At 34.8% G+C, this 25,689-nt stretch overlaps 5 protein-coding genes across 9 annotated transcripts in view; 2 read left to right on the forward strand and 3 right to left on the reverse strand.

Annotated features, from left to right (window-relative positions):
• On the reverse strand, positions 1,642 to 4,700 carry LOC105167939 (vesicle-associated protein 4-2). The gene is made up of 7 exons (XM_011087831.2): positions 4,235 to 4,700; positions 3,251 to 3,321; positions 2,977 to 3,058; positions 2,691 to 2,809; positions 2,292 to 2,369; positions 2,050 to 2,169; positions 1,642 to 1,957 (listed from the first exon to the last, which is right to left on the reverse strand). The coding sequence occupies exons 1-7, from the start codon at positions 4,515 to 4,517 to the stop codon at positions 1,898 to 1,900; spliced, it is 813 nt and encodes a 270-aa protein (XP_011086133.1). The 5' UTR covers positions 4,518 to 4,700; the 3' UTR covers positions 1,642 to 1,897.
• Positions 6,619 to 7,672, reverse strand: LOC105167940. The gene is made up of 2 exons (XM_011087832.2): positions 7,108 to 7,672; positions 6,619 to 7,000 (listed from the first exon to the last, which is right to left on the reverse strand). The coding sequence occupies exons 1-2, from the start codon at positions 7,351 to 7,353 to the stop codon at positions 6,833 to 6,835; spliced, it is 414 nt and encodes a 137-aa protein (XP_011086134.1). The 5' UTR covers positions 7,354 to 7,672; the 3' UTR covers positions 6,619 to 6,832.
• LOC105168587 (transcription factor RAX2) lies at positions 11,404 to 12,931 on the forward strand. The gene is made up of 3 exons (XM_011088722.2): positions 11,404 to 11,643; positions 11,724 to 11,853; positions 11,932 to 12,931. The coding sequence occupies exons 1-3, from the start codon at positions 11,511 to 11,513 to the stop codon at positions 12,785 to 12,787; spliced, it is 1,119 nt and encodes a 372-aa protein (XP_011087024.1). The 5' UTR covers positions 11,404 to 11,510; the 3' UTR covers positions 12,788 to 12,931.
• On the forward strand, positions 19,111 to 24,239 carry LOC105167941 (probable serine/threonine-protein kinase abkC). 5 transcript variants are annotated; one of them, XR_848289.2, is made up of 7 exons: positions 19,111 to 19,602; positions 19,988 to 21,329; positions 22,081 to 22,350; positions 22,697 to 22,852; positions 23,051 to 23,381; positions 23,487 to 23,622; positions 23,743 to 24,239. XR_848289.2 is itself a non-coding variant. In XM_011087833.2 (5 exons), the coding sequence occupies exons 1-5, from the start codon at positions 19,595 to 19,597 to the stop codon at positions 23,168 to 23,170; spliced, it is 1,896 nt and encodes a 631-aa protein (XP_011086135.1). In that variant the 5' UTR covers positions 19,111 to 19,594; the 3' UTR covers positions 23,171 to 23,412. The 5 variants fall into 5 exon arrangements, 2 of the variants coding, with proteins under 2 accessions (XP_011086135.1, XP_011086136.1); XR_002287630.1 differs by having other exon boundaries at positions 23,487 to 23,507; XR_002287629.1 differs by lacking the exon at positions 23,487 to 23,622.
• The window catches only part of LOC105167942 (lysine-specific demethylase JMJ25), a gene marked incomplete in the record, with an annotated part of 6,770 nt that continues 4,941 nt past the window's right edge, over positions 23,861 to 25,689 (reverse strand). The window contains 6 exon segments of the mRNA XM_011087835.2: positions 23,861 to 24,301; positions 24,405 to 24,531; positions 24,676 to 24,782; positions 25,067 to 25,138; positions 25,225 to 25,344; positions 25,672 to 25,688. Of these exon segments, the coding sequence (XP_011086137.1) occupies positions 24,774 to 24,782; positions 25,067 to 25,138; positions 25,225 to 25,344; positions 25,672 to 25,688 (218 nt within the window).

The raw sequence follows: 25,689 nt of genomic DNA on the forward strand, positions 1-25,689 counted from the left end.
AAATATTATAGAGAATTAAAATATGGATTATTATCCAAACCATAGATTAAGTGATATAAAGAAGTCCAAAATTAAAATTTACTATATAAGGACTATAGCCGATACTTTTGGACTTGAGACCCATCACGCCCCCACTCTTCTAGCCCCTCCCTGCCCTACCCCATTTCAGAACTCGAAATGGATGTTTACATTAACATGTTCTGTTGCGCCTCGCTTCCTCAATAAGAAATTTTAATTCGGATCAAATCTGATCAAATTAGAACCCATCTCCAACCCTATCTGTGAGGAATTGGAAATGGCAAAGAAAGAAAAAGTTAGATACGGTAATAAAAGGGGTTGAGAGCATCAAGAAATGAGCAACCGTAACATTCACTCCTTGAACAAAAGTGGGAATGGAGTTCACATGTCGGCCACCGCGAATCACCCCTTTCTTCCAGTCTCAGAATAATAATGAGGCCAAGAATTCAGTAATTTTCAAGGAAATAGGAGAAGGGGACAATCAATTGAGTCACGGTGGAAGCAAGAGGTGACCACCACAATGTCTACATTAACATGAATTACCTTTTTACATCTACTAACCTATGATGAACATGCAAAGAGACACTAGCTTCTTGGTCACGGAAATTCAAAAATTGCAACCAAACAAGAATCACATGATATGAATCGCTACCCAAAATTTGAAATGAACTTTTAGGCTTTTCCCTGGAGAGAATTGGATAAGTCTTACTTTATCTCTCCCTCTCTTTTTCTTTTAAGTAAAGGGATGAATGGATGCTTGTTCCTCTTTTTTCACTAATTTAATGCCTGATTTTGATAAGTGAAATGAATATCACTGTCACCATTATTTCTCCCGTGTCCAAAAAGGGCACCTTATCCACTATTCTTTTGAGAGTTTGGATAAAGTTCAGAAAGTTATATTTTGACATTATGTGGTTGGCAAGAAATATTATATGCAGGTCCGACATTAAAGTTGTAAACTCAGCGTAGATGAATGGAAATTATTGTGTAAACATTGTTATCTTTTTTAATCTAAATGTCAGGATTCAACATTTTTCGATGAACAAAAAAGATGTTGAGATTTGAGCAACTTCATTGTCTGTGGTGCAGATAGGCCAAGTATCCGAAAAATTGGATATGGATTTGGATAATGTGTAAATAGGGTTGGCTAAAAGGGGATTAGATTCTACCAGTACTTGATTAATTTGGTACACCAGGAAGAATATATTCATAGATACGTCCAATTGAAGGCAGAGTTCCAATACTTTTTCACTTCAAATGGCATAAATAATTTAAGGACTCGGTTGCAAGGATGGCTTGCCAAAAAAGCGTACGTAAAAAGGCCCAATTCACCATCAATCAGTTGGTTGAGCTGATATTTCTGTTCGTCCTGTTCAACCCAGGTGTCCTCTTATCTCTCACACACGTTGTAATAAGGTTAAAAAAAAAAAAAAAGACCCAAGTTCTTAACATGTTCTTAGTTTTACTGTGATGACCAAAAACCCCATCAAGAATTTGAAAATTATCATTTTGAGGTAAATAAATTGAAACTTTAAAATAAAAGGCAGATCATAGTCATCAGTCATTTCCCATTTCAGGCTTCTGCTCAGTAAAATGGTTAAGCGAGTATCTGACTCCATAGTATAAGGTCCGATGAGTGGCCTTAATGATTTCCGCAATTGCATATTTTATGTTTTACATTTGAATAAGCAAAATCACATATCTACAGATATACATGTGCAATAAGACAAATACTTAGTGCGTTAAAAGTTACATATTCAACTCACAACCGTCGTATTGACAGAAGAATCCACCGTCTCCTACTGAACGCCCGCAACACATAACTAAACACACCCTAAAATACAGTGCACAAGTAAAGGATTTTGAAGAGAAACTCCAGTCATATAGAATCTATACCTTCAACCTGTTGACGAGCGAGGTATCTTTCTCTTCTTTCTTTCTGCGATGGAAATTTTGAAGAGGAGGATGGAATCAAACAAAAATAATAGGTAACATCTTTACAAGAAGAAGTTTTAATGTTATATGGCTTACCCACTCATCGATGACAAGTCCTTCTCCAATAAACTTTGGGCCAGTGTCTTCTGAAGGCTTCTTGCGAGCCTCAAGTTCAGCCTCAGCTTCAGCCAACTGGCGGTTTAGTTTCTCCAGAGCCTTAAAAGATAAAGCAGAAACGGGTCAGCATTTTGATTGCAATATTTGTTTGTAGGAAACCCATGCAGCCAACTGAACAATGGGTGCTGAGTTACATAAGTTTTAGAAAATCTTAAACTTACAGGGCTAGGACGTTCCACGTCTAGAAACACAACTCTAAGTATCTGCTCCACAGCCACTTCATCCTTATGCTCATCAAACTGATTCAAGAGAATATGCAACAGATCACAACACATAGAAATAGAGTACATACAGATTTTATTCCATTAGACAAACACACTGTAGTCTATAACGTGCGACCTCTACAATTAGCATCAGCCAGACGCTACTCCACAGTATAAATAAACGAATGTCATGGATATTCCAAAACAAATTTGAACTATTTTCTCTAGAAGATAGTTTTCATCTGGCTTAAGAATATAATCAAGAGAACTTGTAAAAAAACTTGACTCGTACATGATGAACATTTAAGCATGCTGTGATCAAGCCAACAGTATGAATAGGAGCAGAATGGGACAAACCAGTTCAGGTATGTAGTCCATAGGTCCCTTCACTTTTAGACTCATGATTTTAAACTTTACCCTCCTTTTCTGATCCATTGGCTTTTCATTGTTCTCTGGAGGCTCTACAAACTTGAATACTAATGGAAACATGCAAGACCAAGAAAGATAGAAGAGTCACTGTTTACCCAAACAAAAACAAAAGGCAGAAACACAGAATCATGTTCAAAGTTTTCAAACTTAGCTATAAAGATCTAAATTTCGCCAACAGAAAGAAAATGTGAAACATCCCATAACAAATGATTACCAGTTGCTATGATACTCTCCCCAGGAGCAAGAATGGCACCAGGAGGACGCATGAAGCAGCTTTTTGGTGCAGTTGTTTGAAACTAGATAACGCCAACAACAAAAATTCCTCAGGAGAAAAATAATAAAATAAATAAGATAAGACATGATCATAGGTAGCCTAAACCAAGATCAAGCATTGTGAAGACAAAATGAATAAAAAATTATTGGATCAGCCTAAAGAGACTTGAGCAGAGAAAGAAGATCAACAAAAATTGAACAGATATCTGGCCTACCTTGAAAGCTACATAAGACTTGCTCGTATTTTTTATTTTGATAGCACTTCGGACTTGCTTACCTGGTTCATCTGCAGGTAGTTCAAGAATAAAAAAAAAAAAAAAAGAAGAAATTCAGTACACAAATAAATGAATTTAGTGTCAGCCAGTTAACCTAGTTCCAGCTATGCAGACATGCAAACTGAAGTAAGATTAAGAAATTACAAATTTAGTGCCACATTGAGGAAAAGGGACTTGCATTCCTGTCTGAGTGCGCACTCGGGACAGGTCATTAGGACATAAAGATCATCGTCTCTCAGCAGAGAAATTTGACATGGAATCAGGGAAAAGAAAGATAACCAAGAAGTTTCCATAGGTAACTTTATTTTGCACTAACCTAGTGTTTTCAGAGTTATAAGCTTTAAACTAAAGATCAATCCCCTTCCCGAAACATAAAAATTGTTTATTCATGAGAATAGTTTGGCAACAAAGAGACCTAGCCCCTGTTCGGCTGTTTTTTATCATTACAAAGAAAGATGCAATTAATATCCCTTAGTTTTCAGCTTTAGACTACTAAAATGTGAAAATTCTAATGTCCAGCTTGCAACTCCAGCAGGACGCAAAATCCTGAAAAAACTTTTTGTTCCCAGTTTTTTTGTCCAATGGAAGTTTGAAAACAAAATTAAAGGACAATAAGAACTTCAAGTGACACATGATTAAAGTTGTTCCAATTTGCTTAACAGCCTCCAATTACCAAGAACCTAAAAGTCTCGAAAACACCCAATATTTATGAGATCGACCAACTAAATGAATCCTATCAGAAGTTTAAAATCATCCGTCATAAAGAAACACAGCTCAAGCTTAATTAAACTACGCAAAAAGGAATCTGATTGCTGTCAAGAAGCAAGCACAGACAGAAAACCATATGCAAAAAGACACTATACAAACAAAAACAATAAAATCAAAAAACTAGCAAAAGAAGGAGTAACAGGAGCTCATCCATACAAGGAAAATAGAGTTTATTAGAGGGATCGAGCTTCAAACGACGCCGAGTGGGGAGCAGAGATCTAGCAACTGAAGAAACCGAGGATCCAGTGTTGGCGTGAGCACCCGATCCCTCCACCTGAAAATGAGTATTGTTGCTTCCATGACCGTAATTCTGCTGATAGTGAGCGAAATTTGAGGAGGAGGAGGTGGTGGTAGAGTGCGAATTTCGGAAGGGAAGCTTGAATAGCCCCCAGACTTTGGCGTCGGAGGAAGATGAAGATTTGTCGTCGACCAATGCCATGTGTTGGGTGGGTGATAGGGGGTCGCCGGAGCCCAGAAACGACGCCGCAGGGGGAGTGATTTGGTTGTTCTGCTTTAGGTAGAGTGACCCTTTGAACAGGTTCTTGGTGCGTGGTGGGCTCTCTCCAGGTTTTGGAAACTTTACAACGGCCTATTTTCCCGTTCCTTTCTCTTTTCTTTCTTTTTTTTTTTTTTTGGGTTTTTTGGGTTTAAATTTCTGTTAGTTACGAGACAAATTGCAATTTACCCTCCCATATTAGTAAAAAATGACAAAACCCCTAATATAAAAAATAAATTAGTAATTTATCCCCTTAAAGTGTAAAAAAGGGGCAAAATACCCCCTTTAAGTCATGGGGTGCGCAACACGCGCTGCATCTACGATTTTGCTTAATATTTTTCTTATAAAATGACTTTTATGATGAATCGTTCATTTATAAAGATAAAATCTAGAGGTTGATAATAAAAATACAAATAAAAAAGAAAAAAGAAAAAAAAATAACGCGTGTGGTACACTAGTCACATGATGATGTATTTTGCTCTTTTTTACACTTTAAGGGAGATAAATTGCTAATTTATTTTTCACATGGAATGTTTTGCCATTTTTTCAGTAATACAGGAAGATAAATTGCAATTTGGTCGTTATGAGTCGGGTTTTTTGACTCATTGAACCGGGTTGAATATAGTGTCTTTTATTCAGAATACGTATTATAAATAAGCAATATATTTTATATTTTATTTTATAAATTCATTTTATCTACATAAATTTCTTTAAATATGTAAATGATATAGCACATATATAAAAGGGATAATTATATTGTCCTCTTTTAAAGTTTGATGTAATTACACGTAATTTTTTTGTAATTTTTGAAATTATATCTAATATCATTGATGTTTGCTTATAACAAATAGACCAGTTTGTTTATCAAAATTCACTGAATTTATTGATATTAGCGAAAAAGTTAAATAAAAATTTATATTTACCTCCCGAATGATTTATTACTGACACATTGTAAGTTAATAAATTTTTTATGACAAATTATTCTTATACATCTTTACATGATAATGATGTTACGAGGTATATTTTCATCCTTATAAGGATATTGTGGTCAGAAAAAAATTATTTGACTTGCAATAAGTGAACAATAAATCTGGGGATAAATATGAATTCTCATTAATTTTTTTTTTACTTATGCAAAATACACAAATAATTACTTTAAGCAAATTTGGTGAATATTAACTAATAGATAGATTAATATGTTATATACCAAACAAATGTCCGGAGCACTAAATGTAATTTTTCAAGCTACGGGAGATTTACGTGTAATCACAGCAAACCTCAAGATATGACGGTGTAATTATCTCTATATAAAATGCTATAAAATTGTAATACTAATTTATAACAAAAAAAAAAAAAACAAACTTGAATTAACATGTACTTCAAGAAAGGCTAATGCAATTATTCAACCACCGAATAATTTTAATTCTAATAATATAGAAATGTGACATTTGAATTGTTTTGATTTTTATTAATTGAAAATTTTGGGTGCATATTCTGTAGAGATAATTGAGAAATAATAAATAACTAAGCAATACCGATATGAATTTAAAATAAAAGATTCAAATTGGGTATGCCAATTCATTCTTCTGCAAGTCCATTTTTACTTCATTAAAGTAGAAATTAAAGTTAATCAAGATGAGATATGGCTTAACTATTAGGTATTAATCACAATAATAATAATTATGATGGGGGTTGGAGAGAGTGGGTGACTGAGCAAAGCAATACGCGTTGACATCAACATGTTGACTTGGAACCTACAGACAAATTCCTTTCCGCTGTTTGCTTTTGGATTGTTGCTTTGTTTTGCCCAATGGTCGTTCAACAAATTTCATTCAAATAAATCCCAATATATAATACATGAATCCATCACACCTACGCACCCACCCACATTCGCATCAATACCTCTAAAAATTTTAGGCCCAAGTCATTTGTCCGTCTATTAAATCGCAGACTCAATCGGACATGACCAATTCAATAATATCCAATCTTGTTTGTCAAAGTAAACGACCCTCATCATACGTAGCAATATGTAATCTTGAATAGCTTTGATTCACTAACAGCCAGCAAAGTGAGAGTCCGTGTTTGAAATTTGAATTCCAGGAGGCAAACACATTGCCCCACTTATGACTTCCTATCATCTTTTGTTGTTCAGTATTGAAAAGTGAGAGCACATAGAAAAGGAAAATCTGCTGCAGGAATCAGAGACAGTGAAGACGCTAAAAGATAAAGCAAAAACAAAAACAGAAATGCGCTTTTAACTATAACATGAATTCGGAATCGTCCCATTGGAGGACTGCAGACTCCAAATTCTGTTCTCTTTTGAGCTTGTCCTTGAGGAACCAATCGCATATCCTCCCTGCATTCAGATCCTCTATTCTACACCCTTCCTGCTCCGATATCACTCTCAGCAGATTCAACGACGATATCTGAATCCATCCAATCATTCATCAACACAAAAATCATAACCAATGAAAGAAATTACAAAATTCTTCAAACAAATTTATCATAAGTTGCTCGTGATCGCAGGCTGTACCGTCAATCGGCATAGAAATCGCTCGTGAGTGCTCAGGCCGGAAATTTCAACTAAACCGGCCTCTTCCAGCGATAAGAAGCTTCGCCTTTCGGTTTTCTTCTCTCCGCCGTCGCTGCCGGCGGATTTTACTGCATGCTTTCTTCCCCGGCCAGCGGAAATATTTATCCGATTGTTGTTCGTGAAAATGCGGGGTTTTAATAGGAAATTCAATTGGTAGTTTACGGCATGAGGAGCAATTGCATTCATAGCGTTGTTGCTGTGTGTATGGGAGAGAAGTTTTGGGAGGTTTATCTGGAGGAATTCGTGTGTGGTTCAAAACTGAAATGTAAGGCAGAATGATGAGGCAGGATGTGTACAGATTTGATAAAGCCCAATGGGCCTTATTTAGCTTGCCTCGTATTTGGGTTAGAGTGAGCCCAATGGGCCTTGGGTACAAATATTTTCAACCCAAGTACATGACAAGCTGAATTGGTCAGAGGTATATGCCTTGATTTGGGTCATATAAGAGCAGAGAAATGAAGAGGTGTAAAGTCCAAGCCTATTCAATTAATTATATGATAAGTTCAATATACTTGTCGTATAATTAATGTACAATTCAAGAAAAGTGACCAATTAAATAACAAATATGATATATTTGCTATGTGATTAATTTGGTTCAACTAAATTTGGTAGGAGTAAAAATTTTCCCAACATGTTTGCTTCTCAAGCTAACTACCCACCTGGATGAACACCTCGGCAAGTATAGTAATTAATTAAGTACAATCTATATATAGGCGTGAGCTTAAATCATATCAGAGTTCGTTAAGTTAATTAATTAGTATATATATTAATGAGTTTGTTCAAATCCCTCATTAATTACAGGGGAAAAAATGAGATAAACGGACGTTAGAATGAATTCAAATCCATAATTTTAAATTAATTTAGATAAACCTCAATTTTAATGATTAAACTAAAACATCATTGCTATCATAGGTGTTAATGAGGAGTGAACAGTTAGTGTTAGTGTAGAACCCAAGAGTCGACAGATACAATAACATTTGACCAAATCTAACACCTCAACTAATATGTGTGAAAAGACAGATCAATTATTAAGAATAAAACGTAAATCAATTACCTCATGAATTATATATATATACATATAATCACAATTAAAATATAGACGATGACTAAAAATAGTAAGACGTCAGAATTAAATATACAAAACGCGTGTCCTAATCTCACTGGAAGTGGAAAGAAAATATAGTAATGATTGTCGCCCAGTTTCTATATAAGCCAACCATCAACGTCTGTGATCCAATAAAACCAGAGTCACATGTCAGCGGGGCTTAGTTTTATATAATTCATAATTTCCTATCTATTTTTTTAATGTATATTATTGTAAATATTTTATTTGGGTCCCCACGATTATGAGCTAATACGTAGTAACATTAGGCCACGTATTAGGCCTTCTAGTTGTTACCATCCAACATACTTCCTTTACGTATTACCATATTATCAATTTAATACAAGACTGTCAATGACTTTTGATGTAATGTGTCCCGAAAAGATTTAAATGAAAATTTGGTACTACGTAATACAAAATTCTACACTTTTAATATTTTCTTTTTATGTAATATTATAAAATATAAATTGTCTAACTATACGTACAGATCACATGAAATGCATATCGAGTTCTTCTTCTCTTAGTCGTTGTTCCAGTTTTTCTACCATGAATGCATGCATTAGAGGTAGTTGTGTTAATCTCGGGAGGCAAACGGCTTTTAAACGATTACACCGAGGTTGGAAAAAATAGAATTTTAAAGTTTTGTTAATCAATATTTGGTTCTGCATGAATTGATTTTTACAATTTAATCATATATAATTTTAAAATTTTGGTCATTTTCCAGCCAATTTAATTGAAAAATTGCATGTGACTTCCAAATGACCCAATTAATTTACAATTTTAGTCCTACAACTCGGGGAATTGACATTTTTTACCATGCACGGATTGATTTACAAGACTAAAATTATAATTTAATTAGATCATGTGCAAGTTACACTCAAATGACTAAAATTGAAAAAATTAATTCATTAAAATGTCACCCCCTTAAATTATCGGACTAAAATTATAACTTTTTGTATCAAAGCTACGCTGAAATTCGAGTTTCAAACTAGTAGCTGATCAATGGGCGACAACTTTAATTGTTTTTTTACATTATCTTTATAGCATCTTATCGCTGATGTTATTGTTATTATTATTATTTTAGTTATAGTGATGATGAATGAATATATTAGGATATGTAGGTGGACTGTATGAAAACTAGGTAGCGATAGTTAATCATTGACAATATTGAACTGGAAAATATTGAAGCTCCTGCTGCATTGGATGTTTGTTGGTTAAAGTCAATAACCTTGAATTCTTCAAACTCTGCATATGCTCAATACCAAATCAAGCTTAAATTCTCCAAAATAATGACAAAGCCTACATCGTTGCCACAGCAATCAACTGTATACACACACATGAAAACTTCCAAAGCTGCTAATCACAGTTGGTTGGACAAAATCATTGATCAGGGTTGTTAAATTGGGGCTTACTCTGATCAAATTAGGCAATTTTATGACCAGAATCCTTAAATTTCACATAATTACAAGGATAATGTCATCAATTTACTGTCCCTATAAACAGGTGTTCATCCTCATAATGACACTCCTGGTCCCCCTTACGTATAAGACAAAAAATATAATTTTGCCGACCTACAAAACGTGATACAAGCATAACAATAACTGGAAAGAGTACATTAAATGAACATGATAGTTTATGGTCACAAGTATGGGAAATTTTAACTTAAATCAAATTTGGTTGAACCTAAATTAATTATACGATAAGTGCAATATATATTAATTTAAGAAAAATGATCAATTAATTAAATTTGATTTAAATAAGAAATTTTTTCTCAAATAAGCATACATGTGATTGGAGGTGGGATGGTAATTAATAAACGCCAAGAAGCAAAGTCGCAGGTTGGCGATGTTGGAAGGCCATCAATAGCTTAGCTTATCTCAAGTCTTTTTCACTGTTTCGTATGTTTGACCACATTAGTTACTGCTTCAGTGCTTCTCTATATTCACTGTTACACCGCCGCTGTTTCCACACTTATCCACGACTAAGGTGACGAGACTTCGATTCGACTATCGGGCAGGACAGAATAGTCTATTCATATATTAAAATGGAGCTTCTTGGCTTGGTGAATGTCGGCTCGGAATCTAAGCCGGACGGTGGTAGAAAACAGCTTGAAGTGGCTGCATGCAGCGTAAAGGGGTTCACACGGGTAACGTGGCATTATCCTGTTGGTTACAGGTAATATGAATCCGGACAACAGGGCTGCATTGCATTAGGTAAATTCATGCTAATTATTTATCTAATTATTTGATGTATTTGCACCCACTGAAAAGTGGTATTTTATTTTGTATTTTAATTCATAATTTATGATTAAGGCTACATTGTATTCAAAAAAATTAGAAATAATTATATTTGCGACTTCTGATTTATGATTTATATATATACAGATAATTACACATATAATTATAAAAAAATATCAATATTAATTAATTGCATAACCCACCCCCCATTTTTCAAAAAATTTGCGAGAATCAAAATCATTCATGCTGCCAGCTGTACATTATGTGTAAAAGTACATTTTTAAATAGATAATATACTATATTAAACAATACTAATTAAATATTTAAATTATTGAATATTTAATATTTTACATTCATACATCTCATACGTAGGGTTATGTGAAACTTTTCTTTTCGAAAATAAGTGATAATAAGATTCGGACATAATATCTCTTGTTTATTTTGATTTTAATATCATATTAAATATTAAGTCATCTAAATTTTTAAATTGATAGAGACACATAAAAATATAAATACTTGATCTTATAATATTTATATATACACAATATTCACAAAAACTTATAATAAATAATTAATTGTTTGATGTGAAGTTTATTGAAACTTGTATTATTTAATTGTCATATCGTACATATAAATTTAGAATAATTAATAATCTGCATTCTACTTAGAAAATTAAACACAACGTATCTAAACACTTGGTATCATCTGATTGATAAGTAGTGATTGTATTTGTAGCTTATTTTACCCCGAGATGTGAATGAACTCAATATGTCTCTTACATGAGACACGTCGGCCAAGTCGGAAACAGGAATATGACTGTATCTATATATATCTCCATGTGTCTCCTCTCAGTCCCAACTATATATATATATATATATATATCTGTAAGTAGTGCCCAAACCCCCATTGGTTCTTTACATACAAAATTACCCCTCTCTCCAAGATCACAAATTACAATAGACCCTTTTTCTAGTTTTGTGAAATTTGAAGGGGCTTAGTTGGGCATGGGAAGAGCTCCTTGCTGTGAGAAAGATGGACTGAAGAAAGGGCCCTGGACGCCCGAAGAAGACCAAAAGCTTGTTGATTATATACACAAGAATGGCGCTGCAAACTGGAGAACTCTTCCCAAAAATGCTGGTCTGCATGCTTCTCTTTCATTCTATCTCTTTCTTTCCTTTGAATAAATTGAACATCTCATTTTGTCATTTCCTCAATAGGGCTGCAAAGGTGTGGAAAGAGTTGCCGGCTGCGCTGGACGAATTATCTCCGCCCGGATATCAAGAGAGGACGATTTTCACTCGAAGAAGAAGAGACCATCATTCAACTGCACAGCATCCTTGGAAATAAGTACGTTTCTCTCTTTCGCATTCCTTTTCAACTTCTCTCGGAGTGCCAATTCCCTAATGTTTGGTTATATACCAACAGGTGGTCCGCAATTGCTGCTCGGCTGCCGGGAAGAACAGACAATGAAATCAAGAACTACTGGAACACACACATCAGGAAAAGGCTTCTTCGCATGGGCATCGACCCCGTCACGCACGCCCCTCGTCTCGACCTCTCGGCGGCACTCCTCAATTCAACTCTCTACAGTAACTCATCGTCGTCCCACATGAATTTTTCCAGGTTATTAGCGATGCAGCCTTTGATTAATCCTTTATTAGCCTCTTCCCTCTTCTCCTCCCGCCGCCAATACCAAGATTTTCTCATCCAGGATCAGCTAAACATCAACGATAATCCCCAATTATTAGCCCATAATCAAGTTCCTCTTCCATCATTAATCCAGACTTGCCAAATGCAAACCCCTGCAGCTCATCCAGATTTAACAGTTCCCACTACTTGTTGTTTGGATACCACAACTTCTGTTCATGAACCTCATCAACTCGTGCATTACGACAACGTCGAGTGTTTCCCTCAAAATCTTGCCGGGTTCGGGTCGCAAAATTGCAAGGAAAATGATTGGCAGCAAAGAATTGGATCCGTACTTTCTCCTCTAGGGTATGGTTCTTTGCCTGGAACAAATTATGGGTCGGATCATCAGTCGGTGGTGGACCCGGCTCCGTCATCAGAGGCTTCGAATTTCCAATCCAATAGCACCAGCAACTTCAGCTTCCAATCCGTTTTGTCAAATATTTCGACCCCGTCATCGAGTCCGAACCCGTTGCATTCAAATTCGACGAATATAAACGGGTGGAGCAGCACTGAAGATGAAAGGGAAATCAGTTACTGCAGCAACATGTTTGAAATCCCAGATATCTATGATGTTAACGATTTTAATTTGTAGTTGCATTATTATCACAAAATCGTGTTAAATTAATTAAGTGATCCCGAGAGAAATTTTTTCGTCTCCATCCATGTCCTCTTGTAAATTTCTCTGCCTAAAGTCGTGACTTGTTCCAGTTTTCCATGTCTGTTGGAAACACATACATACCAAAAATAGATTTTATTTTTTATTTCAAATTTCTATTTCAATTAACATATACATGTCGGAATAAAAAACACAACAAAACTTCAAATCGAAACAAACAACTCGGAAGATTCTAATTATTCAAATCGAATTTAATTAGCATAATTTGAATAATTTATATGACAAGTGACATTTGTGATATGACTCGTATATTCAATACAAATAATCTATCACACTATAAATATATTATTTATTTTATAATTGATTTGATTCCTTCAAAATTGAATTTTCCAAAACAACCCCGCAGAAAAGCAAATAATGACAAGTTCTATGTTTTTTCCCCATATATAAAATTGGATTTGGTAGGATGTTCTAAGTCAGAAAAAGACGTGGGAGAAATAATATATCTGCATGGCTACAAAAAGGGAAAGCAAAGTCACAACGTCGACAACTTCCAACGATACACTTTTTCTAATTAGAGGAGAAATCAAAATTAATTAAATTTTCGTAAATTAGTATATCTTTCTGTCTGATTATTTCGAGTAACTTCGATGTCTGTTCTCGTTACAAAGATACCCTATTTTTCTTTCAACTTGCTTAAACAGGAAATTTAATCAAGAATTTCATTAAAACAAACAAGAGATCTTCTGGCAACATGGTCTCACGGATCCCAACCAGACGTGGCGGCGTTGGCCGGCCAGAGGAGGCGAGTTGACACGTGTCGGCGGCACCTGTCGTTTTTACGTTGTAATAAAGTAATGTATTTAAATAAGCACAGTGATGGGTAGGGTTTGACAAAAGGCAGGGCCACGTGTTGAAGTGTGGGAGGTGAATACGTGGCGGGACCACTGGAACGAGATCATAGTAGCTGTATTGAAATTTTGAAAAGCATGGCGTGGCTCTTGTGCTAGGGGTTTTCGGCTTTCCATGCGATTTATTGAGGGGTGAGTCAAAGCCACTGGGTTACGTCAGCAGTTCGCACGTGGTCTCAATAATATCAAGAATAGGGCCCCACTTATGGGCATGAGTCTCATGTCACACCCGGTTGTAGCAGCCGGATCTTATCACGATGTACAGTAAAGTAGAAAGGTGGTTTGTGTGTGTGTATATATATATTTATTTTGAATTAAAAAATTTAAATTAATTTAGATTTTCTTGTAATTAGTTTAATTAAAAGAATCCGATCATTTTTTACCAAAAAAACAAAAAAAGAAAAAAAAATCACTTTATTAGTTTGATTTGATTATTGTACGTCCATTGGTATCGTGGTTTACCTGATAAATTTTAGAATAAGTATTTTAAATCTGTGAGACCAATTCTTTTACACTTTAAAAATTATAATACTTAATTATTATAGTTATAATAAATAATTATTAACTACGATCACACAATATTTATTGATTTGATCTTTGTGACTGCGCCATGAAAAATACATTTTTTAATTATGGATAAGCTAAATAATTGTATCTATTTTAATTAATAATAATTAATAATCATATTTTTTACATTTTTTAATTATGGATAAGCTAAATAATTGTATCTATTTTAATTAATAATAATTAATTATCATATTTATCAGGACTTTTAGTCCATAATCATTAAAATTTTGATAATAGTAAAATTTCTTCCAATATGAATTTACTCGGATAATTTTATATAATTAGAAAGAATTATAAATTATTTAATTTTAATTTAAAATTATTTTTTTAAGATATTAAAAAAAATGTAAATCATTTAAAATTTGCTTTCTAAACTGTTTCATCAAATTGTGGTTTTTTTCTTTTCATTTAAATTATCAAATATAACCTAAAATACAAAGTGGGTCTGGGAACAGTTTATTTAAGATGATTTGTTACAAATATATACATATAATAGCAGAATGAGGTTGATATCCTCTCAATGATTGCACTGTATTTTTCTTTCTTTTTGCTAAGTAATGATAGCATATTTGACTCTGGAGAAAATGGCAATTTCAAATGATTGGAGTCAGTGCAATTATTAGTGCAAGTACCTAAGCCACCTTTTCCTGCTCATTCACACTGTTGTGTCATCTGTGTTCTTAATTAAGACAATATTACTTGATTCACTCTATTTATATTCATTTTTCAAAATTATGTAATTTATTTTGGGAATATTGTGAACTAAGAGTGCTTAAGTACTATAGATTTGAAGAGGCAGTTTTGATACTGTCGCACTAATTTTTTGGGATGTAAAAAATATCTTGACAAAATATTAAATATATTCATATTTTTAAATATTACTTTAACTTAAATGTGCAATTAAAAAAGTTTCATTTTCAAAAAGCACTAACGACTATGTATCTATTTATTTATGCTGATATAAGAATAAAAATACTTTTCACTCACGAACGACAATTGATAACTAACGTTAGCTTCTCCAAGATGGAGCATGTCATTTCTCCGTCACAATTACGTCACTCAAAACATGACGGAGGACAATTCAATGGAATATTATAACTGTAGCTTTGTTTCTAAAAAGAAAATGGTTAAAGAAAGACTAAATTTTACTAAGTTTTAAATGATGTGAAATTCTTATTCTCGATAAAAAACTTCCCAACATTGTCAACACAAATAAAAAAAAGTGATAAAATATTGAATACAAAAGACGACTATAATTGATTGACCAAGATTGTATATAATATGGGGTGGGAGGGGAGGAATTCTAACTCAGGCAGGATTTAATCGAATTTGAACTAATTATACGACAAACGTAATATACTTATAGTATGATTGGTGTATAGTTCAGAAAAGATGACCAGTTACATAATAAATGTATCAAACTTAATTTTTCTATAAATGCAAATCTAATTTAGATAAAATATTTTTGGAAAAGGAAAAAAAACCAACACAATTTCAAGTGGAAGTTAATATATGTATCTATCTTTCCCTGTCTTTGCTCCACCGCCCAAAGAAAAAGCGGGTTTTGCAAGTTTCTGAAGAAATTATAAGGTAGACTGATTGAAAGTCAGTTTATGGATACAAGTGTTTCCAGCTTTTAAAGTTTCTCAACATTTCTCTTTACTCTTGCTTTCTTCGGACAGTAAGCAAGAAATTAAGCCCAAAACATGGAATTTTTTGCCCGAAGATGGGACTTGTGGTTGCCCGATTGACTTAAATCTCTCAGATCATTAATTCTGGCATGATCATAATTGCGTTATTAAGCTATTGATTTCAGGGTTAGAATGATTAATCATCACTAATTAATTTCCTGCATATATATGGACTGCAATTACAAAGGTTTTGCGTGTTATTGGTTTGTTGGTCTTTTCCGGACAAGGAGATTTACGTTTGGCGAGACGCGAAATGCAAATTATTTGACTTTTTGTCTTCAAGTTTGGGTAGCTTGATGAGATTGTACTTTGGAGCTAGCTGTTATAAGTTAGGTCTCAATGTATGATTGTTATATTTGGCCATATTGATTAATGTTTTAATTAGCTCCAGATCGTAATATAAAGCATTTGGATCGTACCAACTCGACTTTGAATCGATATGAATTCAAGTATGTTGGGGCTCATCATAGCTATACAATCAGAATTGTGTCGATGATCAATGTATAATTGTATAATCTGATTATATCCTCGTGTTGTTCTAATTCCGATGGAGGCCATACTTTTATTTACCCCTTTACAGATGTTAAATTTAAGTGGGACAAATATTTTCTACAAAAAATGAATGAATTTACAAGATTTATCAAATTAACAAAATAGAATGAGTTTTTCCTTTTAAATTATTCTGAAAATGATATCATTTTCTTGGCACCAAATTCAAAATATATGATGAAGCATGAGTTGAGGGCCCAAAAGGGCTACCTGGATTTATCTCTTCTCTTTCGGCCCAACGTGATTTACGTGGTTGGGCTGGGCTGCTAATGAATATTGGATCATGCTTCAAATATGCACATGCCCAAATACTACAATCCGCATGCAAATTGAAAGCTCCCCATGTTGGGGGTGTGTTGCATATTTTGGTTCGGGCATTTGTTCATATAATCTCATTAAGGAGGGGGTCATTTTCATTGTTACTGTTCCGGCTGTTAAAATTAGATCTGCTTGTCTAGGACTCGATCTTGGTACTAATCAATTTCTTTATGCTTGTTCCTGAAGTACAAATCGGTCCATTTGTTCCTGAATAGCTTCTTTCAAAATGGTTTTTGCTTCCTCAGTTAATGTCTTAGTAGAAGATATGATTTCTTGGAATTGAGGTTTATTAGTTTTTAAGTACGTACGTAATTCAGCAAGAAATTTTCTTACCTGTCCAATTTCTAATAAATCAAGATAACCATTTTTTCCGGTATAGATAGTCATTATCTGTTCTTCTACCGCAAGAGGAGCTGATTGAGATTGTTTAAGCAATTCACGTAATCGTTGACCTCTTGCCAATTGATTCTAAGTAGCTTTATCAAGATCTGAAGCAAATTGTGCAAAGGCTTCTAATTCTGCAAATTGCATGTTATGGTCTAGGAACAGTTGAACTGAAGCCTGTAATATTAGACTTGAAAAAACCCTTTCTCTATATTTAGATCCATGTATCTCGCTGGTTTCTTTCTCATATGAAGGCTTTGCACTAACGGGATGAATGGGAAAGCGCAATGGAAGAAGCATCCAATTTTGCTTCACTCAATCCGCTGCCCCCATCATGTTGTCGTTGTTGCTGCTCCCTAATATTTATCTTTTTAAATTAATAAATCTAACACTTATATTTTTATATTTTGAATAATTATATTATTTTTTATATTTTATATATTAAATCATCAATTAATTATTCTTTTTAATAAGTGAAAAATTTAAATTAAAGGTGGATTATAATATATTATATATATATATATATATAATATACACATAATAAATATAATATAACTAACAACTCATATATACATTTTAAAAGAAATTGACATATATATATATACTTAATGAAAATTTAATTTTTTTAAGAGAATGAATAAATATATACTTTATCATAATTTTTAAAGAAAATATATTAAAAAATTGATATGTAATTATTTATTTTTATCTAAAAGAATAAATAGTTAATAACTTAATTTTATTATCAATTAATAAAATATTTTCATGAATTTTTTTTGTATATTATTGTACTCATTTTGTTAGTTAACTTTGAGTTTATAAAAAAAAATTCAAACTATTTAACTCACAAATTATATACATATTTTTTCCAATTAAATTTGTTTAATTAAACTTAAAATACAAAATTACTAAAAAAAAAAGAAATTTTTTGAACTAAATATATATATAATATAAGGGCAACATTGTCCAAAAATTTAACTGTAGAGGACAAGTGTCCATTTGTTAGTTTAGAGGGTAATTGTTACATGACGTATAGTTTAGGGATGCAAAGTGTATTTGACCCTAATTTTAATTTTATAATAATTAAGAGATATAAATTTGAAATGAGTATTTATTAAAAGCTATTTGTAATGTATATATATTAATAGATTTATTGAAACATGGATAGAGGTGCAGAGTGGTTTACTTGGAACATTTGATGCCGCAAATGTGATCATCCTCATTATTATTATTATTAAGGATGTAACAACACACCGCCACCGCCCCTCACTTGTGAAAAAGACCCACATTTTTCAACCCTGTCTAAATTAAATTAATAGCTTTGTTTTCTCATTTCAAAATATTTTATTTTTTTATGTGAAAATGACCAAATATGATAATAAATGAAACAATGAGCCAAGTTTCATTTTTCTAAAACCTTAAGAACAATTCAAGAATTTAAAATTATTATTATTATTATCGAAAGCAAATATTCACAATTTGTCTAATAGTTTTCAAAATTTTCATTTGAATGTTCGTCTCATTCGTATAATATATAATCAACCAAAGACGTTTTAGTCTGATTAAAAACTTAAAATTGAGATTTATGAACAAACTGGACATATTGGGTTCAAATCCCGTCAAATGTGATATTTGTCTCATTTTATTATATTTTTTAATAATTCATTATTATATTGAGGTATTTATCGAATTGATATATTATCTAATTACTCAATTTATTGATTATTGCTAAAAGTAATAAAATTTAAAGCTATACTTTAAAAGAACTATTTGTAAATTATGTTAGGTATAATAATTATGTGGTGCAATTTTGTTATCTTACAGCAAAAGAGAATGTAATAAAGTCAGAACTTCCGAAAAATTAGGGCATACTGATTCTTAATTTGACAAGAAAGAAAGATATTTCGGCAGGAAAGAATATATAGGTCGGCGTAAGCGAGAGGCTCATGAGCCAAAATCCGAACCCAAATTACCGAAACGTCATAGGGCACGGGGGTCCGACCCTTAATACAGAACCCGGCTTTCCTTCTTCTTCATACGCTTTCATCTTTCGCCGCCATCGCCTAGGTTTTACCAATCCTACACTTGTAATTTTGCTCGAAATTTCTCTTACTGATTTTACCAGTTGAGCGACGGATTTCCTTTCTTTTTTGTTCTCTTTCGTTTGTTGTTTGTTATGTAATGAATTTGAGTGAGGAAGCTGTAATTGACTGTTTCCGCTGGTGTTGAATCTTGAATTCGTGAATGGTCTGTGATCCATATGGTTGAATCTTCATTCATCTCTAGAAAATGCTCGTCGGCGACGTAGTGATCCTCCAGCACACGCTACTCCCTACCCTTTTATCTCAAGCTCAGTATTCGCCATGTCGAGGTCCGTCGCAGCGATTTCTCTCTTTTTCTCCGCTTTGTCGTAGTTCCCTTGTTTTGCGTAATTTTCCTAAAGTGCGTTCTCCCTATTTGCTTAATTTTATCTACGGTCATTGTTTTCAAGCTGTTTCCTTTTCCCCCCTCCAAGTGTGTATTGTTGGGGCAGTTTCTTGAAGGTATGTTGTATACTATCGATAAACAGATTTATAATGTTTGAGATTTTGCCTTCTTTGGTGAGTCCAACAATTTCTAATCTAAATTACGCGCCTTTGTAGTTGGAATTTAGTTTATGCATGCCAATGTATGAGAGTTTGGAATTGGTGTTGGAGTAGTTTGTTCTTTGCTTCTTTATTAAATATACTAATATGTGGGTATTTAACCTCCTTAAGAGGTTGCAGATTCTTGACAGTCGGAAATATCAGAAGAGTATCGTCATCTTTGTGGACAAAAAGGATTAGCATCTGTTTAGAAGGGTCAAAACATGGAAGTGTTGTTAGAGCTGGATTATGTTCTCCTCAATACAGATTGTTGCAGAACTTGTTGCCAAGCAAGAGACATGCTTGGAATGCAACCCATGAAATGGGAAAAGGTTTCTGCAATAGTTGCATCAGGAGTTACTCGGCCATTCCCGCCAGTAATACTATAGCCCATCATGCCCAAGTTGCTTGGAAGAGGATGGCACGGGCATCTGTACTTAATGGGCGTACTCGTATCCCTATAAATCGTATTGCTCAGGCAGTCAGCTTGGGTTTGAGCCGCTCTTACATAGTTGTTCCTGGCATATTTACTCTGATGTGCGGGACCCAGATAGCATGGGCACAAGCCACTCCAGAGGCTGATATCTTTCAGCCAAGGAATACTTTTTACATGCGTGCTGAGGATAGCCATCTTTTTTTGACAACACTAATCCTTTCGGCGTTTGAATGCATTTTCTTGTTGCTGAGAGCTTTATATCTGGCTGTTTTGTTCACACCAAGCATTGCCATGGCTCCTTTTGCAGATAGTTTTGGACCACAGTTTAGGAAATTGTGGCTTCAGGTTGTTCACCAAACTCTAGAAAGAGCAGGTCCGGCATTCATAAAATGGGGACAGTGGGCGGCCACGCGACCAGATCTTTTCCCTAGAGACTTGTGCATGGAATTGTCGAAACTTCACACACAAGCACCTGAACATAGCTTTGCCTACACAAAAAAGACTATTGAAAAAGCTTTTGGTCGTAAAATTTCTGAAATTTTTGATGACTTTGAGGAAGAACCTGTGGCGTCTGGAAGTATTGCTCAAGTGCATCGAGCTTCTTTGCGGTCTCGTTATCGTGGCCGCCAGATCAAGCCAATGCTAGTTGCAGTTAAGGTGAGACATCCAGGAGTGGGGGAATCCATAAAAAGGGATTTTGAGATAATTAATATAGTGGCAAAAATTTCAACCTATATTCCTGCACTGAATTGGTTGAGATTGGACGAAAGTGTCCAGCAGTTTGCAGTTTTCATGATGTCTCAAGTGGATCTTGCTCGAGAAGCTGCTCATCTGAGCCGCTTCATATATAATTTTCGCAGATGGAAGGATGTTTCTTTCCCAAAGCCTGTATATCCTCTAGTCCATCCGGCTGTTTTGGTAGAAACCTTTGAGCATGGGGAGAGTGTCTCTCACTATGTCGATGAGCTTGAGGGGAATGATCGAATTAAAAGTGCTCTTGCCCATATTGGAACCCATGCACTGCTGAAGATGCTCTTGGTATCTTATATTACCTTTTGCCTCATTTCTATCTTCCTTAGACATAATAAGTGCTTAATTCGAATTTAGCGATCTAAATTCTCTCTTCCTTATGATCATGCATGAGCAGGAGATGCTTCTTTTTATTGTTTTCTTTCTGGATTAATTTTATTATCATTGGGGGCTTATCAGCATGTTGTCATATAGCTGTGGTGGTACTCCAGTTTAATGAATGTTGCTTGTGCGTTCTGATTAATAACCACATCGTGAAGTCAATTTGTCTCTGCTTTGGCTAGCTAATGGATTTTGGGTAAAAACTATGAGGTGTATGAGACAATTTACATAGTTCATTATTCGCATCTTGTTTAGGATATTTTGTTGATCTATAGGACAGCATGAAGCTCAGTCATAGCTGAAGGTGTTGTCTTGATTTGTGATGCAATGGATTATTCCTGTTGCTCTTTCATCTCATGTCCAGTATTGAAGAATTGAAATTGGCTAGAAAGTGATTAAGATTTGCAGTTTGAGTTTTGTGTTCTGTAGTGACCCTCGTTTTGAATGCCTGCTCGTTTTAGTGTTTGTTCTATCATTCTTTTCTTTTTCTCAATATGACATTATGTTAGACTCAAAAACTTGGATTAGTTACTAGGTTAATGTTTCAACTTATTCCAACTGTCTATGCTGGGAAAAAGACGACTAGCCTTCCTAATGTGTGCTTAATTATGTGTTGGACGGCTTGTTCACCCGTCTGATATTTTTCTTCGCCTGTCAGGTAGACAACTTTGTTCATGCTGACATGCACCCTGGAAACATCCTTGTCCGTGTAGCCCGGAGCAAGCGTTCTAACAAAAAGCTCTTCAAAACCAAGCCTCATGTTATATTTCTTGACGTAGGCATGACTGCTGAACTTTCTAAGAATGATCGAATAAATTTACTGGAGTTCTTTAAGGCTGTTGCTCGTAGAGATGGTCGTACAGCAGCTGAGTGCACGCTTAGATTGTCAAAGAAGCAGAACTGTCCCAATCCAGAGGCTTTCATTCAGGTGAATAACTTGCATTTGAATTTCTTATGGCTAATCTAATGCTGCATGGATTAGACACAGTACCTTTGGTGAAGCTTTTTGTTCTGAGGCAATTTTACCTTGGTAAACATGGAATGGAGGGAGTCACATTTCTGTACATATTTGGAGTAATCACGTCTTTATATGTTTAAACTGTAGAAAATTCTCCTATTGCAGCATGTTTTTTGGTATATCTTCTCGGGTTTCTTTTGTTATATTCTCATTTTAGATACCTAAAATACCCATGAGGTTCTGGAAGACACTGCTTCACTGCCTGCAGAGGTCGATTACCATGAAGTGCTTCACTTTAATTGCTTTGCTCTGACAGGAAGTGAAAGAGTCATTTGATTTTTGGGGTACACCAGAAGGAGATGTGGTCCACCCTGCTGAGTGCATGCAGCAATTACTTGAGCAGGTTCGGCGTCATAGGGTAAATGTGGATGGCAATGTTTGCACTGTGATGGTGACAGTTCTGGTCCTTGAGGTAGTCTCGTTGATTTTCAGTTATTCTGGCTGGGAACTGTCTGCTATATATCTCTTGGTTGTGTTTGCTTTTGCTTTCTGTTATTCAACAAAATCCAATTTTCTGGAAGTGTATGCCTGTCCAGATGATTTTCTTTAGTAGATGATTGTTGCCAGCCCTGTGGCCAATTTTGTTTGATATATTAATTTTGGATTGTAGGGCTGGCAGAGGAAGCTTGATCCAGATTATGATGTGATGCATACACTGCAGACGCTGCTCCTCAAAGCTGACTGGGCAGAATCACTGTCTTACACGATCGAGGGGCTTATGGCGCCATGAATGGTCTTCAAAAGCTGCTAGTAGTGCACAACAATTCGACTGTAGAAGACAACTGTATATCAGTCGACATATAAAATTGCTTTGCATATAACATCTTTAGCTTGCTCTCATACTCAAAGTCACAATTTTGTAAGGACGTTTTGTCTTGTATTATTCATTGCATTGTTCTGGTTACAGTGGCCATGTTAAACCCACTCACGAGGACATTAAGGTAATAAATAAGCGCCTGGAATTCTTTGATTTGTTATTCTCATGATTCACTCTCCAACAAGGGTTAGTGTAGGCGTTTGCTACATTCCTGGCTCTCTATATGCAGCAAAACTCCAACTGTATTGAGGTAGGGTGGCATGGAAGCTCGTGGGTGGTACTTGCAGTTTTGACAACAAATTTCCGATTCTCAAAAAAAAGAGCTTCATTTATCAAGACTACCTTTTTTGCTCAAATCAATTTTTGTAAGAGTTCAGACTCTTTGATTGGTTTATATTTTGTTTGAGCACCTTTTGACCTGTTTGCTTTTTGTGCAAACTATAATCTTGCACGACGCAAGCTTGGTGACAGTTTTGTTGGTGCAGTCGCAGGAACCAGCGCTGTTTTTCTAAAGTCGGATGCATCCCAAAGTGCAGATGCTTTCAGTTGAAGATGTTTTCTTTAGTCTACATTTTTGGATTGGCACTGCTTTTACATACATTATAAAAGACAAACAACACTACTCATCATGTTACGGTGTAGGAATTCAATGGAATGAAATATACAAATTTAGCTGTTGCTCATACTCCTTTCTTCTTTACAAGAATTATGTCTCTACTGCAGGAGTAGGTTGCACAGGCTGGGAGCCACTACATAAATCCCTCTATTTTTAGCCATGCCTAACAGATGTACAAGAATGCAGCTTTGCAGCTTTTTTGCACTATAAGCTGCATCAAAACTAGTGTCAGTGAAATGTCTATACATAGTAAATCATTTATCTACTTCGATTTTGAATGAATGTGGATCAAGAATGAAAATAGTGATAATAGTACATGCACGAGTTAGAAAACCCAATTGAGACTCCTCGGTTTTACCATGTTTTCCACCCTGAAGAAAAGGTAACCGGCCAGCCAAATCACCATTGGAAGTAGGAGATATTGTCATCTGCGAGCATTCACAATGTCAGCTGTCATGCCGACAACATTCTCAAATTCAAGTCTAAAGCAGCAAGACTTAGTTGGGGATATCATAATGTGAGTTTAGTTACCTCTTACTCGAGGTACAGGAATTAGTCTTTTTGATATCAGTAGGGAACAGCAGAAACGGCAGATGTCAAAGAGAACATTTGCTCTCTAACATAATATGTGTTGGAGCTTCAGCAAATGTTTAAGTCACTGCAACATGGTCATTGATTAATAAGAGACAAAAAACAATCATCCAAAAACTTCTAGTCTAGTCTTCCCCATGGCATCTGCGTGAGAGAACTAAAGTCGAACAAAGCGACCAATATTAAAGGAGATCCTGATTTAGTAACTTACAGGGGGATGCGATAAAGGTTCTGAGTACATCATAATCCACCCAATGGAACAAGACTTAGTGTTCGTCTCCATAAATAGCAAATGTTTCCATCAGTTCCTCATGCATCCTGGATAGAGTAGATTTAGTTAAAAAACTAAATGATAAGATAGAAACAATTCATGATTTTTACCTTTCAGCGAAATATTCTTATGACTGATAAATTGCTTGGGATATGGCTTACACAAGCCGCATGACATTAGATTTCTCAAGATAGTCCAGTGGGAAGTTCGGAATTGGCAGAAAATCTGGATTCCACAACCATTCACCCACAAGACTCTCCATCCAGAGTCTAACTAGCTCGACAATTGAACCCAAAGCAAGAAATTGATTAGAGAAGTTTCGGAGGAGTACCTGCTCCAAAGGCGTGAGGTTGCATATATCTTGAATTGCTGCACTGATACCGTGGAGAGCCATTTTCTCCACCTGTAAAAGACACTTTCTGTTTTGTAATGCACTTCAAACAAATACAGAGAAAAATTGTTGGTATTACATATATTTTTAGTTCATACCTCCATCACTTTTCCTTTGGCTTTGTGTCGCATAGGAAGAAGACGAATTTCATCTTTCAATTGGATGCAGCGAGTAGCATTTTCTGGTGAGATGAAGTCCAAAACAACATTGACGCAAGACTGGAAAAGTCAAACAGTTATCACTAGTAAGAAGCTGTTCACTTGAGTCCCAGAAACAGAGTTTCGGTTGCAAAATTCATAGAGCAAAATACATAGGCATAAGTCGCTAGTATCTGAAAAAACTAGTTTTGACTAGTTGGCTGAAGAGGGACAATCCAGACATTTCCAGTAACTCTGCTATTAAAACGCTCTATCCCCTTTCAAATTCTAGACACAGGCATCTAGTTCAATTAGAAAAAGGCACCCGTGCAGCAATGCACATAAAACACACTCAACACGATAGAGAGCTTAAATAAAAATGAAGATAATGAGAGACCAGAATACGACCTTAATTTTTCTGATTTC

This window comes from Sesamum indicum, linkage group LG8 (assembly GCF_000512975.1).
Source record: "Sesamum indicum cultivar Zhongzhi No. 13 linkage group LG8, S_indicum_v1.0, whole genome shotgun sequence".
In the NCBI taxonomy this organism is placed as follows: Eukaryota; Viridiplantae; Streptophyta; class Magnoliopsida; order Lamiales; family Pedaliaceae; genus Sesamum; species Sesamum indicum.

Excerpts from the sequence above, each read along its gene's own strand:
- LOC105167939 (XM_011087831.2), bottom strand. The coding sequence starts at position 4,517 with ATGGCATTGGTCGACGACAAATCTTCATCTTCCTCCGACGCCAAAGTC. Across the intron at positions 3,322-4,234 it reads TAATAAACTCTATTTTCCTT|ATGAACCAGGTAAGCAAGTC; the intron begins GTATGGATGAGC and ends AACTACCTGCAG. Across the intron at positions 2,370-2,690 it reads TGGACTACATACCTGAACTG|TTTGATGAGCATAAGGATGA; the intron begins GTTTGTCCCATT and ends CTCTTGAATCAG.
- LOC105167940 (XM_011087832.2), bottom strand. The coding sequence starts at position 7,353 with ATGAATGCAATTGCTCCTCATGCCGTAAACTACCAATTGAATTTCCTA. Across the intron at positions 7,001-7,107 it reads GATTTCTATGCCGATTGACG|ATATCGTCGTTGAATCTGCT; the intron begins GTACAGCCTGCG and ends GGATGGATTCAG.
- LOC105168587 (XM_011088722.2), top strand. The coding sequence starts at position 11,511 with ATGGGAAGAGCTCCTTGCTGTGAGAAAGATGGACTGAAGAAAGGGCCC. Across the intron at positions 11,644-11,723 it reads AACTCTTCCCAAAAATGCTG|GGCTGCAAAGGTGTGGAAAG; the intron begins GTCTGCATGCTT and ends TTTCCTCAATAG. Across the intron at positions 11,854-11,931 it reads CACAGCATCCTTGGAAATAA|GTGGTCCGCAATTGCTGCTC; the intron begins GTACGTTTCTCT and ends ATATACCAACAG.
- LOC105167941 (XM_011087833.2), top strand. Across the intron at positions 21,330-22,080 it reads CACTGCTGAAGATGCTCTTG|GTAGACAACTTTGTTCATGC; the intron begins GTATCTTATATT and ends TTCGCCTGTCAG. Across the intron at positions 22,853-23,050 it reads TGACAGTTCTGGTCCTTGAG|GGCTGGCAGAGGAAGCTTGA; the intron begins GTAGTCTCGTTG and ends TTTGGATTGTAG.